The sequence below is a fragment of the Camelus bactrianus genome, chromosome 16 (assembly GCF_048773025.1).
Source record: "Camelus bactrianus isolate YW-2024 breed Bactrian camel chromosome 16, ASM4877302v1, whole genome shotgun sequence".
In the NCBI taxonomy this organism is placed as follows: domain Eukaryota; kingdom Metazoa; phylum Chordata; class Mammalia; order Artiodactyla; family Camelidae; genus Camelus; species Camelus bactrianus.
In genome coordinates, this window is record NC_133554.1 from 38955503 (window position 1) to 38970507 (window position 15005).

At 49.7% G+C, this 15005-nt stretch overlaps 1 protein-coding gene across 1 annotated transcript; it reads left to right on the forward strand.

Moving 5' to 3' along the window:
• The first annotated feature begins 2137 nt into the window (after positions 1 to 2137).
• ERAL1 (Era like 12S mitochondrial rRNA chaperone 1) lies at positions 2138 to 6490 on the forward strand. The gene is made up of 10 exons (XM_010958253.3): positions 2138 to 2451; positions 3655 to 3782; positions 3896 to 3973; positions 4381 to 4427; positions 4588 to 4649; positions 4795 to 4907; positions 4993 to 5241; positions 5381 to 5530; positions 5650 to 5730; positions 5846 to 6490. Exons 1-10 carry the CDS (start codon positions 2169 to 2171, stop codon positions 5966 to 5968), a joined length of 1314 nt encoding a protein of 437 aa, XP_010956555.2. The 5' UTR covers positions 2138 to 2168; the 3' UTR covers positions 5969 to 6490.
• Positions 6491 to 15005: the final 8515 nt, after the last annotated feature.

Here is a 15005-nt window from a genome sequence, read left to right on the forward strand (position 1 = left end):
ACTGAAGTAAAGAGAAGTTACCTGCCCTGGGTCATACAGTAAATAATGGAGCTGAGAACCATACCCAGGATGTCTGGCTTACTAATCTGTGTGCATAATCACTGTATTATAATCTTCTTTGTCATAGGAGGATAAAGATTCCTAAGAGAAAATTTAACCAGTCATGAAAGGAACAGCCTATGGAAAGACCTGGAGGTGAGAGAGAATACCAAGCAATTGTGGGACTGAAAATATTCAGTTTAGCTGAAAAAGAGGAGCTGACAAGAGCTGAGACTGGTGAAGTGAGCTGGAGCCATGTTAATTAGTTGACAATTTATTCTGAGAACAGTGAAGCAAGCCTCTTTCATTTGATTAGCCTTTCCTAATCTCACAAAATACAAAATTTCTCCTAACAATATCCTTTCAGGGAAAAATCTCAGGGAAAAAAAAGAGAATTAACAAGGCACTTTGACTCATTTCTCCTAAGTTTTTGTGTCCCTGGGATTCTTCCACAGTATTATCTATTATCAGCACTGTAGTACTTAGTATGTGTCCCTTGGGTGATTTTGCATTTATGCAATTAAGCTCTTCAACTACTGTTTAACCTAAAATTTCCCTTCACCTTAATTGCAGCTGAAATGGCATTTTACCTAACGTCCATGAAAGAAGATTCGTATTTTTCTGATCATTGGCTGTCCTGTATTTAGTAACATCTTGTTCTTTGGACATCCATATGGCCAAAGAACATCCGGAATATCATGTTCCAAAAAGGTTGTTTCTTCTACTTACAGAGCAGGCAGCCTGAAAGCTGGAGCCTGATGCCGTTTGCAAACCATCAGTGCACCTGGCTGCCCAGGGTCTGTCAGTCCTGTGTCACTCAGAGCTTCTCTGGACACTCAGCCTCCATTCCTACAACAGCCTACCCAGTTGGATCTTAACCATCCTCCAACAATTCTCCTCTCTATATCATCAGTTTCTTCCTCTCTACTGGGTCACTGCCATAAGCAAACAAAACCCTCCCATCTTAAAAAAGAAAAGAAAATTCTCCCAGCCCTCTCTTCCCCTTCTACCACCAATGCCCTTTGCTCTGCTCCCCGGAGAAGAGTTGTATATATATTCTGGCTACCCGCAATTCCTCTTCTCTCATTCTCTCTTAAACCCATTCCATTTAGACTTTTACCCAGACCACTCTACTGAAACCGTTCCTGCCAGGTCACTAACTCATGTCTTTCTCCCTCACACACACACACACACACACACACACACACACACACACGCACGCGCGCGCACCCCCCCCCCCCCAGGATACAAGTTCCGTGCAGAAGATTTTTGTCCTTTTTGTTCATTGTTGTATCCTCAGCATCTCCAATCCCTGCAACATTTATCTCTCAATTCCAAGAGTTTGATTGAGAGGCTTCGAAGGATGAAGAGCTTAAAGCCACAAATCGGCCAAGGTATATCAGGTTCCTCAGGCCGCTAAGGCAATCTGGGAGATCCTGGATGACTAAGCAGCTTCTTCTCCCTTTGCCGACCCTATGGTTTTTCTCCAGAAAGGAATGGCCTCAGAGAGGGCCGAGGTTTACAGGAGGGAAATCCAGGTCTGTTGCTCATCCAGAACACCGACCTACAGACCACTCCTTATAGGATGCCCCCAGAAAGCAAAGGAACAGACTGCCTGAGGCCACTGCCAACAGCTAGGCCAAACCAGAGGCGAACTGGGAGGTGATCCTGCGAGCCTCAGGCTGCAGAGGACTAAAAAGGCCCTCAGGGGGAGCAGTGCACGCTCCCACGCCCCAGACCATTCCTCCTTCGGTGAGAGAGTTTCTGACCCGAGCGAAGTCAGGCGCTCAGAGAACGATTTCTGCCGCTTGGCCTTGTGGGAAATGTAGTCTTTCCTGAGGCCGCGCTAGGAAAGCTTTTTACAAAACTTTGGAAGGAGAAGAAGAAAATTCGATGTGTATGGGAATCCACAACGATCGTCGTGCTCACACAAACTCTAAATACATTTCCCCCTCTTTTCTTAGCCTTGGGCAGTCTCCAGAGCGGCTTCTCCTCCAGCCTACCTCCAAGGTCCCATGTGCCTCCGCTCTATTTGGGCCCGTCTAGCTCTCTCCTACTGGCTCGATTCTCCGTCTCTGTCCAATCGTAGGTGCGTTCCCGATCGGTTCCCGAAGTGCCTTGCGGCAGAGATGGCTGCCCCAGGCAGGCGTGGGGCTGCGCTCCTTCGGACCTTATTAGGGGTCTGGCAGCGGGGCCCCGATGCCGCGAGGGAGCGGGTGGCCCGACTCCCCTCGCCCTTGGGCTGTCCGCGGAGGTGCGTTTCCTGTGCCGCGGGCCCTGCTTTCTCTGGTCCCCTCCTGGCCTCGGCTTCTCGCCCCTCTGGCCAGAACTCAGCCCTGGACTGCTTCCTTGGACTCTCTCAGCCCGACAGTTCGTTGACTTGTCGCGCCCCCGCCGTGTCCATACGCAAAGGTAAAGGACCTAGATAGATTTGCCCGGGACTGTCACGGTTTTAGCACTGAAAGTCCCGTGTCGGGGAAATCCCACAGTCTCTGTGGATATCATCTTTGGCCCTGTATTGTAGAAAACGATCTTCAGAGATCTAGAGAGAGAGGGTGAGATCTAGGCGGGGGAGAGATCTAGAGAGAAAAGCAGTGAAAGTTCTCACAGGAGAGAGATATTAGGTTCTAAGAGTTTTCAGACCGGAGGGAACCGATCTGGTCACAAGCAGAGACACAAAGAGCAGGAGATTGAAGGGCCACAGGCATGGCAAAGTTGTTACTGTCCCCACATGGGGAAAAAACTCGACCCAGTAAGTGCCCCATCTACTTATCAAGACACTGAGTTACAGTTGAGCCTTGAACAACGCTGGAGGGGGGAATTAGGCGTGCTAAACCCACTTAGTCGAAAATCCTCGTATGACTTACAGCCGGCCTTCCGTATATGTAGTTCCATCGTATCCACCATTCCGAGGTGGATCTGAGGATTCAGTCAACTGCAGATCGTGTAGTACTATAGTACCTATTTAGAGAAAAAAAGTCCACATATAAGTGGACCAGTGCAGTTCAAATCCAGATTCAAGAGTCAACTGTACACCTGGAAATAGCATCCTCTATTCTTAAAGTAGCTAGAGTCTGATAAGGAGGCTGGAAACAATAACTGGTAATTGTGATGCAGTGTCATAAGGAGTGAATACAGAAAGACTGAGAAAGTTTGCAGAGCCTTCCTGGCACCTTTAGGAGGGTGAGATAGAGCTGGAGGGATTTCTGACTTTATCTGGTATGTACTTTCACTTTCACACACGTACATATGTTTACTGGCCACAACTACACGATACAATTACACACGGTAACTGAGCATTAAGTGCCAGGCGTTGTGCTGAGTGGTTTTACACAATTGACAGTTGTCTAAAGAAGGTTATACAGTAAGTAGGTACCGCTAATATCATTCTTTTACATGTGAGAAAACTAAGAGGCCTAAGCCTAAGAGGTTAGAGTATTTGATAAAGGCATGTAAACAAACTAATGAATACACTAAGTCTCAAAGCCAGATCTCAGCTTCAACCTGGTGTGCTAACCTTGTAGCCATATTCCCTTTGTGGATTGGTAGGACTGAGTACCTGACAGAGGATCCAGATTGCACTACCTCTCACTCCCCTCCTGTTCCCACACACAGATGAGCAGGATCTCCTCTTGGTCCATCGCCCCGACATGCCTGAGAACCCCCGGGTCCTACGAGTGGTCCTTCTGGGTGCCCCGAATGCAGGGAAGTCAACCCTCTCCAACCAGCTGCTGGGCCGAAAAGTATGCTGCATCCTTGACCCCCAACCCTTTTTATTTCTCACTTCTTATTGTGCCATTGTGGATTGTTCTAGAAGGATCTGGGACCTCACTTGGGACTTCTTTGTTCATGGCAGGTGTTCCCGGTCTCCAAGAAGGTGCACACCACTCGCAGCCAAGCTCTAGGGGTCATCACAGAGAAAGAGGCCCAGGTGGTGGGTATTTGCAGTGGATGTCCAGCAAACAGAACAGAGGGTGAAGCCAAGAGGGTCTCCCTTACTGTTAGACCTGAAGAAAATGATGTTTAGACTCACTTCTCTAGGGGGAAAGGAGGACCTCCTTTTCCTTTAGGCCTGATGCAATTCTCTCTCTACCTTCCCCCTCTGACATCTAGTCAGAAAGGTCTCATTGCCCCTTTACTGCCTCCTAATCTTCCAAATATTCAGTCATCCTCTTCCTCCGAGATTCCATCTAGAATTGAAACAAAGCTGGAGAGTAGAAATCTAGTCAGCTTGGCCAGAAAGTAGGAACAGGGTCCTGACATCAAGGGTGGCCTTTCACTCCCCAGTCATAATCTTTCCTCCTGGGGTCGGGGGTCTGGTCATCTCTTTCCTGATTTTAGATTCTGCTTGACACACCTGGCCTCATCAGCCCTGCTAAACAGAAAAGGTAATAGCTGTGGAAACGGGGTTGTATGGGGAAAGGTGTTGAAGAGTGGGTGGGGTGATTTCATCATAGGGGCTGGAAAACCCCCTTATCACACCCCATCCCTCCTCAGGAATGCATCAGTCATGAGACACTGCCTGACCTATGTCTGTCTGTCCTTTAGGCACAATCTGGAGCTCTCTTTATTGGAAGATCCATGGAAGAGCATGGAATCTGCTGATCTGGGTTAGGCTCAGGATGGGAATCTGAAGCTCTCATGCCTGGTAGTTTGGGGGAGGGGGTTGGCCAGAGCCCATACCCTGGAATTTTCAGGGGCTGGGGGAAAGAGTGGTCATATCCTTGTCCTGTTCCCTATCTTGGTGACTTTCAGTTGTGGTTCTTGTGGATGTCTCCGACAAGTGGACTCGGAAGCAGCTCAGTCCCCAGTTGCTCCAGTGCCTGACCCAGTTCTCCCAAGTCCCCAGCATCCTTGTTATGAACAAGGTGAGCTCCACCTACATGAAGAAGGAGTCTGCTTCAAGGCCCCCATCTCCCTGACCACAATCCTCTGCCCATCACCCATCCCTAGGTAGATTGCCTGAAGCATAAGTCTGTTCTCCTGGAGCTCACAGCTGCCCTCACTGAAGGTGTGGTCAACGGCAAGAAGCTCAAAAGGAAGCAGGCCTTCCACTCACAGCCGGGCACTCATGCCCCTAGCCCAGCAGCTAAGAGCCCAAACACACAGTCTGTGGGAAACCCTCAGAGGACTGGCTGGCCCCACTTCCAGGAGATCTTCATGCTGTCAGCCCTAAGCCCGGAGGATGTCAGGACACTAAAGGTCAGTTAACCTTGGCCATAGCTTGGCCTTTGGTTTACACCATGTGAAGACAAGCCTCAGGGTTCCTCCTGGAAGTGAGAGTGAGTAGGAGAGTCCTGGCTGGGACTGAGATGCCTGCTTATTCCCTCTGTGCCCATAGCAATACCTCCTGGCGCAGGCCCGGCCAGGGCCCTGGGAGTTCCACAGTGGAGTCCTCACCAGCCAGACACCTGAGGAGATCTGCACCAACATCATCCGAGAGAAGCTTCTAGAGTACCTGCCCCAGGAGGTGCCCTACAGTGTCCAGCAGGTGCAGCACAGTGCGGGGTGGGGGCTCTCCTCCAGGCACACACCCAGAGCGGGACAGCTGGGTCCCAGAGAGGTATGGGTAGGGGCCTGCCTGACCAGTCGTGGTGTCTCCCTGTGCAGAAGACAGTGATGTGGGATGAAGGGCCAAATGGGGAGCTGGTGATAGAGCAGAAGCTTCTGGTGCCCAAAGAATCTCATGTGGTAAGCTGGGCTGGGCTTGGAGGAGGGACCAAGACTCTGTTAGGCAAGGGTTCTTTCCCAACTGCTTGGAGCCCTGAGAGCAGGCTTGTGTCCCTGTCTTTTACCCCACCCTCAGAGGATCCTGATCGGTCCGAAGGGACACCTGATCTCCCAGATTGCACAGGAGGTGGGCCGCAACCTCATGGACATCTTCCTCTGTGAAGTTCGGCTCCGCCTAGCTGTGAAACTCCTCAAGTGACCACCCTCTGCTGTCTTTCCCAGGGCGTCCCAGCCCAAACTGCTGGCTGGAGCCACTGACTGGAACTGCCCCTGCCCGGGGCCTGCAGGGACTGGGGAGGGGCATGGACACTGACTGGCTGACTGCTGTCTGGGCTGGCCTGGCCTTGCCAAGTCTGCACAGCCCCTGCCCAGCCATGCCTCCTGTTGGAGGAAGGAACCTACCTTAGCTCAGTTCCCAGGTAGTTCCTCTGCCTAGGGCTATGGCTACTTAGGCCTTAGAAGCTGGCCCTTTGGTGAGGGAGTGATGTGGCACTGCTTCCACCTGACGTTGGGCCCAGTGTTTCTCCCTGAGTTGCCAGTTGTTAGCAAAGAGATCTTTTTTCCTCTCCCCTCAATTCTTCCACCTTGAGGCTAGGCAAGGACTCATGTGTCTGAGTGAGATAATGCCTCCCACCTGCTCCTCCAGTCCTTGACTCCTCCCACTCCATCCACTCTCTCATTTTCTCCAGTCTTGGATGCTAATAAAATTAAAAGACAAGCATGCTGGTTCTCATCTTTATTTCTTTAGAACAAGAAAGAGGAAACTTACCCATTCCCTCACCCCTACCCCACTGTCTGAGCTGCAGTCTCCCTCCCACAAGTAGTCTGCTCCAGGGTCCCGAGCAATCTTCTTGGCACGTTTTCTGGGTGCAGCAAGAGAACCGTTACCATTACTAAACTCAGTAATGGTAACGGTTTCCTCGCCATCCCCAAGTGCCCTGGTGGTCGGCAGGCTGTGAGACGCTGAGCGGTGAGCCGCGGTAGGCGTGCAGCATCCCCTTCCCTCCTCATCAGGCTCCAGAGCTGGAAGTACCCGGACTAGTACATCATCTATACTGTAGTGTCTCATCGCAAACTTACAGTATATGATGATATCCCAGCCAGGGCCCTGCAGCATGGCTTGGAGAGCACTGTGGCAGAGAGAGCCAGGCGCTGGGGGCAGAGCAGGACACAGGGCTCCCCACCCCCTGTTCCATCGCTCCTAGGCCAGCATCTGCTTGATTCTGTGGCCAAGGGCCCTTCAGAGATAGGGTCTATTGAGATCTCCTTAGGGACCCAGAGATCACATAATGAAGCAGGAGGTTCCCTCTGGCCAGACCAACAGGCAGACAGACCCACAGGAGGGACACTTACCTGGAGCTGAAACTGCAGACTGAGAAGGTTTTTAGATGTAGATAGACCCATCTCCTGCCTCTCCAGGCAATGCGCTCCCTTTTTATTCCACCCGCTGGCGCCTCCCCTTGGGTGGGGCACTTTCCCGGTTCTGGAAGGCCCTGCCTCTTAACCCTTTCCCTGCTGAACTCCTTGGACTGTGGGTCACTGGCCTCTCTCCCTATTAGCTCCCTTGTCACATACTCTTTTATGAATCGTGCAAAGCCTAGGATCTAACCTTCACTCTCTTCCCCACGAAGCTGGTCATCTATCTGATGGGCCTGGGCCTGGGAGGAAGAAAAACAGCCTCACCTCCATCCTTCAGGGCTGAATTGCTAGTCAGAGCCCTGGTGCAGAAGGTGGTGGTTGTTTTGGGGAATGTTAGTTTGAATCTCTATAAGGCAGGGAGGGTCCTGATAGCTGGATCTCTGTATACCATTGGGGCAAGCTCTGACCTAAATTTCAGTCCCTGGGCCCCTACCTATGTTTATGCTGAGCCCAGGAGGCCAGACTTGGGCAGGCAGACCCCTTGCCCACCTTTGCCATGGTGAGGTCTTCTAGGTGCGGGGGGGGGGGGGGTCCTCTGCTGGAAGATTTGAGCGCAGCTGAATCCCATGCTCACATGGGGGCCTGCTCAGAGTCCAAGGCACCTGAGTGAGAGCCTGGCGATACTGGGTTCTCTGCCTCTAGGGAAGCTGAGACTTTTGGGGTAGAGGCTCCTCAAAGCAGGGCCTCTGTAATTTGGACCCCCATTCTGGGGTACACGTCTGCTTCTCTGCTTCCTCCCCTTCCCCTCTTCTAGACAATCTGTGTGCTGGGAGGCAGTTACAACCCTCCTCTGCAAGGGTAATGAGGCCAGGACAGGGAGTGAGAGGAGAGACCCAACCTTCTTTTGGTTCCTTGGAGTCCCAGAACCTTGGCACATGCCTTTCCCTCTGTTTGGCATGATCTTCCCTCCTTTCTTGTCTGGTTTACTCCTACTCCTTCTTCAGATCTGTAAGTGTCAGCTTGCAGGGAAGTCTTCCCTGGCTAGTTAAACCCTATTATGGGCTCATTTATTTGTGTGATTATTTGCATTAAGCAAATAATTTTTGGTCCTAGTTTATTCACTGATGTATCTCTAACAGAGTAATGACTAAATAAACATTCATGTAGGATGAACCAGAGTTGGGGAAGCTAAGCTGCTGCTAAAACTAGTTCTGGCCTACAGAAGGGGTTCAACTCTGTGAGGCCTCGTGTTGAACATCTGAAAACTCATGAAGTTTTCAGGGGAGTGGGGGAGAGTTAGGTTTATTTATTTTTAGAGGATGTACTGGGGATTGAACCCAGGACCTCATGCATACTAAGCACGCATTCTGCCACTTGCGCTATACCCTCCCTCTCGTGAAATACTCTTGAAAGCAGCTCCAGGCCATTAAGAGAGCCCATGTGTAGAGGTAACTGACCTTGAGTGACAGTCCCAACTCCATTGCATCCAGCTCTGTGACTCTGGACCAAGTGCTCTCCGCTTCAGTTTCCTCAAATGCAAAACGGGTGCTGTCCCTCCCTACCACACGTGGTGATGACGAGGATCACACGAACTCTCAGGTCAAACAGCTGTATTGGAGCCCAGCACATGTGGAACCAATGTCAGTTTCCTTCCCTCCTTTCCTGTTTCACTCCCTAGCTGTGTGACAGGGGCAAAGTGCCACTTTTCTGAGGTTTGGTGGTAATATGTATCTTACCAAGTTGAAGTTGAAGAATTACATAAGAAATATGGGCAAGAAGCCTTTACAAACCCAGGTGCTGGAACCCAGTGAGGAATGAGCGTTGTCTACTCCTGCCTCCCTGTGACACTGCCTGCCAGGCCACCTCTACTCAGAGACCCCACAGGTAGTTCGGGCTCCTTTACCAGAAAAAGGCTTCGCGTACTAGGGCCAAATTCATGTCACTCGCTGGCTAGATTTCCACTTAGTTCCTGGGGACCAAGTTCAAAGGTGAGCATGGACGGAACCCAGGGGTCCTGGAGGTAGAGGAGCGATATCTCCACCAGACAGAGATCTTGTGACTGTGGCCCCGGGCTCGGGTGGAGGGTGCTGTGATCAGGGTGTGGGTTAGAAGAGTCTGAGTCTGGGTGGGGCAGACTGTGGACCCTGATTAGCAGACTTGGGGCTATCAGGGTGGGGGCCCTTCTGCTTATCAGGAGCTTGCAGGGGCCACAGTAGGACCTGAGGACACTTCCTGCTGAGGGCTGTCTCCCGGATGGCTGCTCCATCCCTGCCTCCTCAGAGCCTTTAGGGGAGTTCTTCTTCCTTCCTGCTGGTCACATGAAGACTCCGCCCCTTGCCTGACCAGCATGGAGCTGGTCCTTGGGCCCAGCCTTGTATACAAATGGCTTTTCCTTCAGACCAGGGGTTTCATGGCTTTCCTGAGACCAGGGTGGGCTGGTCTGGGACCTCCTTCTTCTAAAGCCTGATTCCAATCCCTGCCACTTCAGCTTTAAACCTTTGACTCTTACTAGGCCTTCTTTGGGTGAAGTCCTTATACCACATTGTGCGTGATGAAATTAAGGATTGTCAGAGCTGTGAGTCCTTCAGAATCATGGGGTTCAAGTCCTTCATTTATATAGGAGAGGGAACTGAGGCCCAGAGAAGGGGAGGGTATCATCCAAAGCCTCAGGGTTCCCCCTACTTCTCAGCAGCAGGGAACCCATGACTCTATGAGGAATAACAAGGCAGCAGCAGACACATGGATACAGACATACACAGTTCACATGTGTGACGCCCACATAGACACACAACACACGGAGATACACATTAAAAAATAGATTCAGCTAGTAAAATTACTCTTAATTCCCTCCTGGGTTGCTTTACTAAGTTTCATGAAGTTCGCAGTTTTGTATAAAGATAAAAGAAGGCCATTTAAATAATATAGTCATTCAGTGTCTCACTCATAGCACAGTCAGCAGCAAAATTCATCTTGGAACCAAGGACTCGGAGAAGCTCTGGGAAGTTCCTACTCTCCTGTTTTGCTTTAGATATAGAGAACCCAAAGCAAGAGCCTGGTGTGGTTCTAGGAGCTTAACAGGTGTGGAAAATAAAAGCTGGAAAACTCATCTAATCAAATGTGATAGATTGGGGCCTGAGATCTAGGGGTGTGTCAGAAGTGACTCATGCTGATTACCTTTTCTTCTGGATTGGCTTCATCTGAACCAGCCTATGAAGCTTCCCTTAACCCTCCCTGACACTCCCTCCTCCCCTCCTCCTGTATCGTATCCAGGCTTGGACCTGCTCTGTTTTCCTTACCACATTGTGAGAATTGATCTGATCCCTTATTTGTCCCCAACTGCTCCATGAGCAGGTCTGATTCTTCTAGGTGACCCTGGCACACTTCATGGGCCTTATCCTGCAAGGTGCTCAGAGAACGCCCTACATTGACCATGCGCTCAAGTTCTCAACCAGTTCCCTTATACACTATGCCTTTCCTCCCCACAACTAAGTCCACGAGTGAGTTGAACGATGAACTCAGATGCAGTACAGTTCTAGTAATGGCTTCCCTGGGGGCTTTGCCAACATCCATCAGTCTCCAAATGATGACTGCGTGCCAATTTTATAACAGAAAAAGAGGCTCCGAGAGGAAACTCGTGGCCCTGGGTCACACAGTCATCAGAAAAATAGGCAGGACTACAACTCTGCTCTCCAGACCCCAGACCCCAGGGTCCCCGCGCAAAGCTGCGATGAATGAGGTTGATTTTGTGTGTGTCTCTGTGGGGCCTTTTTGTTTCTGAGGCAACGGAGTCAGACCTGCGCTTTGCCACTTACCAGTAACATGATTCTGAGCGCATTGCTTACGTCATCTCTCTGAGCTTCAATCTTTAAAATGGGGGTGACCTTGGGAAGATTCAGTGAAAGTGTGTGGGAAGCCTCTGAAGGGAGCTGGGATTCCCTCCTGGCTTCCACTTGCTCAGATCCTCCCACCCCATCCCACCCCTTTTAAGCCTCTTCTGCCAGCACGCACTGCTCTGAGGCAATGCCAACCCAGCAGCGATCCTGCTCCTTTGACCTCCTGCGGCTGGAGTCCTGGCCCTGGAGTCCCAGGCCGAACCAGAGCCTCAGCCTGCACGGTTCAGGGGTTGTGCCTTAGAGTGCTTGCTTTTCTTCCAGGCCCCCCTTCCAGGACAGACTCAGAGCCAGAAGGGAAAAGCTCGGCTTTGGATCTGTCAGCTCCTGGGCTCCACTGCCACCTGCAGAGTGGGCCTGGGCCCTGCTTCCCTCTGGGAGCCTTGGCTTCCTTATCAGTAAAATGGGCTCAAAATGCCTTCTTTTGCAGGATTGTTGTGCAGATGAAATGAGACAGTGGAGGTGAAAATTTTTAACCTAGAGCTGGGCTCATAGAAATCAGGGACTCAGGAAATGCCAGGCTCCTTCCCTTCTGGCTTTGCAGTGGGCTTGTCCTCCTCGTCCTCCCCGGGGGAGGGGGCAGGTGCGCACGGGCATGTGTGCTCACTCACGTAGCTGTGCAGATGCACACGGTAGCGCACACCTACCCGGGCTCATACTGAGGCAGAAATAGAAACTTTCCAATCCATACCTCCCTATGTCTGTTCATCAGCTCCCAGTTCCTGTCCCTCTTGGTCACTGGGAGCCCCCATGTCCAGACCTGTACACAGCCCTGAAGGCAGCTGTTAGGTGGCAAAGGATCTCCAGGGAGACTGGGTGTTCCTCTTTCCTCCAATCCTTCCCGCCATCAGCTTGGCCCTCATCTCCCTCCCTCCCTGCCAGGACAACCTGTCCGCTTCACAGCTGCTGTGAAAGATAGGCCGCCTGGATTATCAGGCCAGAGGAGGCTCCTCATGACAGTTCCCTGCCCCCCATCTCCACCCCAGGCAAAGGTTCCAGGGCCCTTAACCCACTCTGTGCTGGGCCCTCAGGCCCAGGGACTGGGAATAGCAGGGAGTGAGGGTAAGCCCTGTGACCCCCACCACGCCCAGTTCCCAAGATTGGAGTCACAGGCATAGGGAACTAGGGAGCAGCCACACCTGTGCCCTCCAGGAGCCCAGTCTGTACACCGGGCCCTCCTGCCCCATCCTGGATCCATGGCAGCCCAGGTGAGGCAGGACAGACTAGGCATGTCTTTACGGGCTTAGACGAAAGGCCTGATGCTATCCACTCCCCCTTCCCGAGGCTGGATTCAGGCTCGGGATGAGGCCTGGTTCTCCTGACTCTCAGGGGCCACGGCTTTAGCACAGGTGCTGATGCATCACCACCCCTCCTCCTCTACCCCTAGATCATTGCCCCTTTCCCCTCTCTAGCATCCTCCACGCCTCTTTCATCAAGGCCCCTGCCTTTTCCCAGGCCCTTCTGGTCATCTCCTCTGGCTAGTCACTGTCCCTGACACCAAGGCTAACCAGGACCATTTCCTAGTTAGGTCCCCCTGCGGTCACCCAACATTACATTCGCGAGACTCATTGGAGTTGTATACACGAGTGGTTGGTATATTGTCATTACTGCATAGTATTCAATTCCATGAAAGTCCTACACTTTATTCATTCCACCATTGGTAAATGTTTGGGCTGTTTGAGTTTGGGGGCCTTTATTCATAATGCTGCCATGAATATTCTTGTACGTACATGTATGTGTATTTCTGCTGGGAGTGGAATGGCTGAGTCAAAGGGTATGCTTATGTTCAGGTGTAGGTACTAGATTCTGTCAAACACGTTTTCAAGGTGGTTGTATTGATATGTATCTCTTCCAGTTGTGTATGAAATTTCCAATTGCTCCACATCCACACCTACACTTGGTATGGTTACTCTTTTCTATGCTAGTCATTCTGACGAATGTGTAGTGGTATCTATTTCAGCTTGAATTTGCACTTCCCTGATGACTAATGGAGTTATTTCCATTATCTATTGCTGTGTAACAAATCACCCCCAAACTCAGAAGTTTAAACAATTAACAGTCCTTTTCCTACCTTGCACAGTTTTGGAAGTCAGAATTTCAGGAGGTCCGCTGGGCAGAAACTAACTTGGGGTCTCTTGTGCAGATGAAGTCAGATGGGGCTGGAGATGCTGGGGGCTGGCCAGGCATCCCTCTCTGTTCATGTAGCTCAGGGCCTATCCGTGTGGTCTGCCTGCTTGGGCTTCCTCACAGCACAGTGGCCTCAGAACAGTCAGACTGCTCACATAATGGCTGAAGTCTTAAAAACAGATTATTCCAGCAAATCAAGTGGAAGATACATTGTCTTTTATGATCTAGCCTTGGAAGTCATATAGTGTCACTACTGCCAAATTCTGCTGACCTAAATAGTCACAAAAGTCCACTCAGTTTCAAGGGAAGGGGGCATAGGCTCTCCCTCTAATGGGAAGGACTGTCAAAGTCACACTGTAAGAGGAATATGTAGAATGGAAAATATTGTTGCCACTATCTTTGCAAAGTACTACCACACGTTTTCGTGCATCTATTGGCCATTCTGTGTAGTGTCTGAACCATCATTTGTCTTTTTCTGATGGATTATATTTTTCCTTTTTGATTTATAAAATCTATTCTGGGTGCCAGCTTTTTCCCCAGATATATGTGTTGTAAGTTATTTTTAGGTTTGCCTTCTCATTCTCTCAATGGGTCTTTGTGTGTGAGTATTTGTGTATGTATGTGTGTATTAATTTAATTTTTTATCGAGACAATTGTAGATTCACATGCAGCATGGAGAGAAATAAGAAATAACATGGAGAGATCCTTTTCAACTTTGCCCAGTTTCTCCACTGGTGACATTTTGCAAAACTGCAGAATAATATCAGAACCATAGCCAAATACCCAAGATGTTGACATTGTTGTAATTTACCCATTTTATTTAGACTTCCTGTTCTGCTTGTGCTCACTATGCGTGTGTTAAGTTCTACACAATTTTATCACCTGTGCATGTACCTGTATCACCACCAGGAACAAGGATCCCTAATGTTTATAACCACACCCAGCCCCATCCCTACTGTTGGCAGCCACTAATCAGTTCTCCATTTCTAAAATGTTGTCATTTCAAAAATGGTGTATACACCTCACACCCATTAGGATGGTTACTACCAAAAAAAGAAAAAAGAAAGGAAGAAAGAGAGGAAGAAAAAGAAAGAAAGGAGGACGGAAAAGAAAACAACAAGTGTAGGTGAGAATGTGGAAAAACTGAAACACTTGCACAGTGTTGGTAGGTGGTGGGATGTAAAATGCTGCAGCTGCTGTGGGAAAGAGAACAGTTCCTCAAAAAATTACACAGAATTACCCAGCAATACCACTTCTGGCTATACACCTAAAAATATTGAAAGCAGAGTCTTGGAGAGAGATTTGTACCCTTACATTCATAGCAGCATTGTTCACAGTAGCTAAAACATGGAAGCAACCCAAGTGTCCATCAACAGATGAATGGATAAGCAAAACGTGGTATAGACGTACAATGGGTTATTATTCGGCTTTACAAGGAAGGAAATTCTGACCGATGCTACATATGGATGAAACTTGAGGACATTATCCTAAGTGAAAGAAGTCAGTCACAAAAAGGCAAATACCGTATGATTTCACTTACGAGCAATGTGTAGAGTAGTCGAATTGACCGAGACAAAAAGTAGTTTGGTGGTTGTCAGGGGCTGGGGGCAGGAAGGAATAGGGGGTTATTGTTTAATGGGTATAGAGTTTTTAGTTTCACAAAATACAGGGTTCTAGGAGATGGATGGTGGTGATGGTTATATAATAACGTAAATGTAACACCACTGAACTGTACATTTAAAATTGGTTAAGACAGTAGATTTCATGTTATGTATATTTTACCACAATTAAAAATAAAAGTTATATAGTTGGAATCATATACGTAGTATGTAACATTTTGGGATTGGCTTTTCTTGCTCA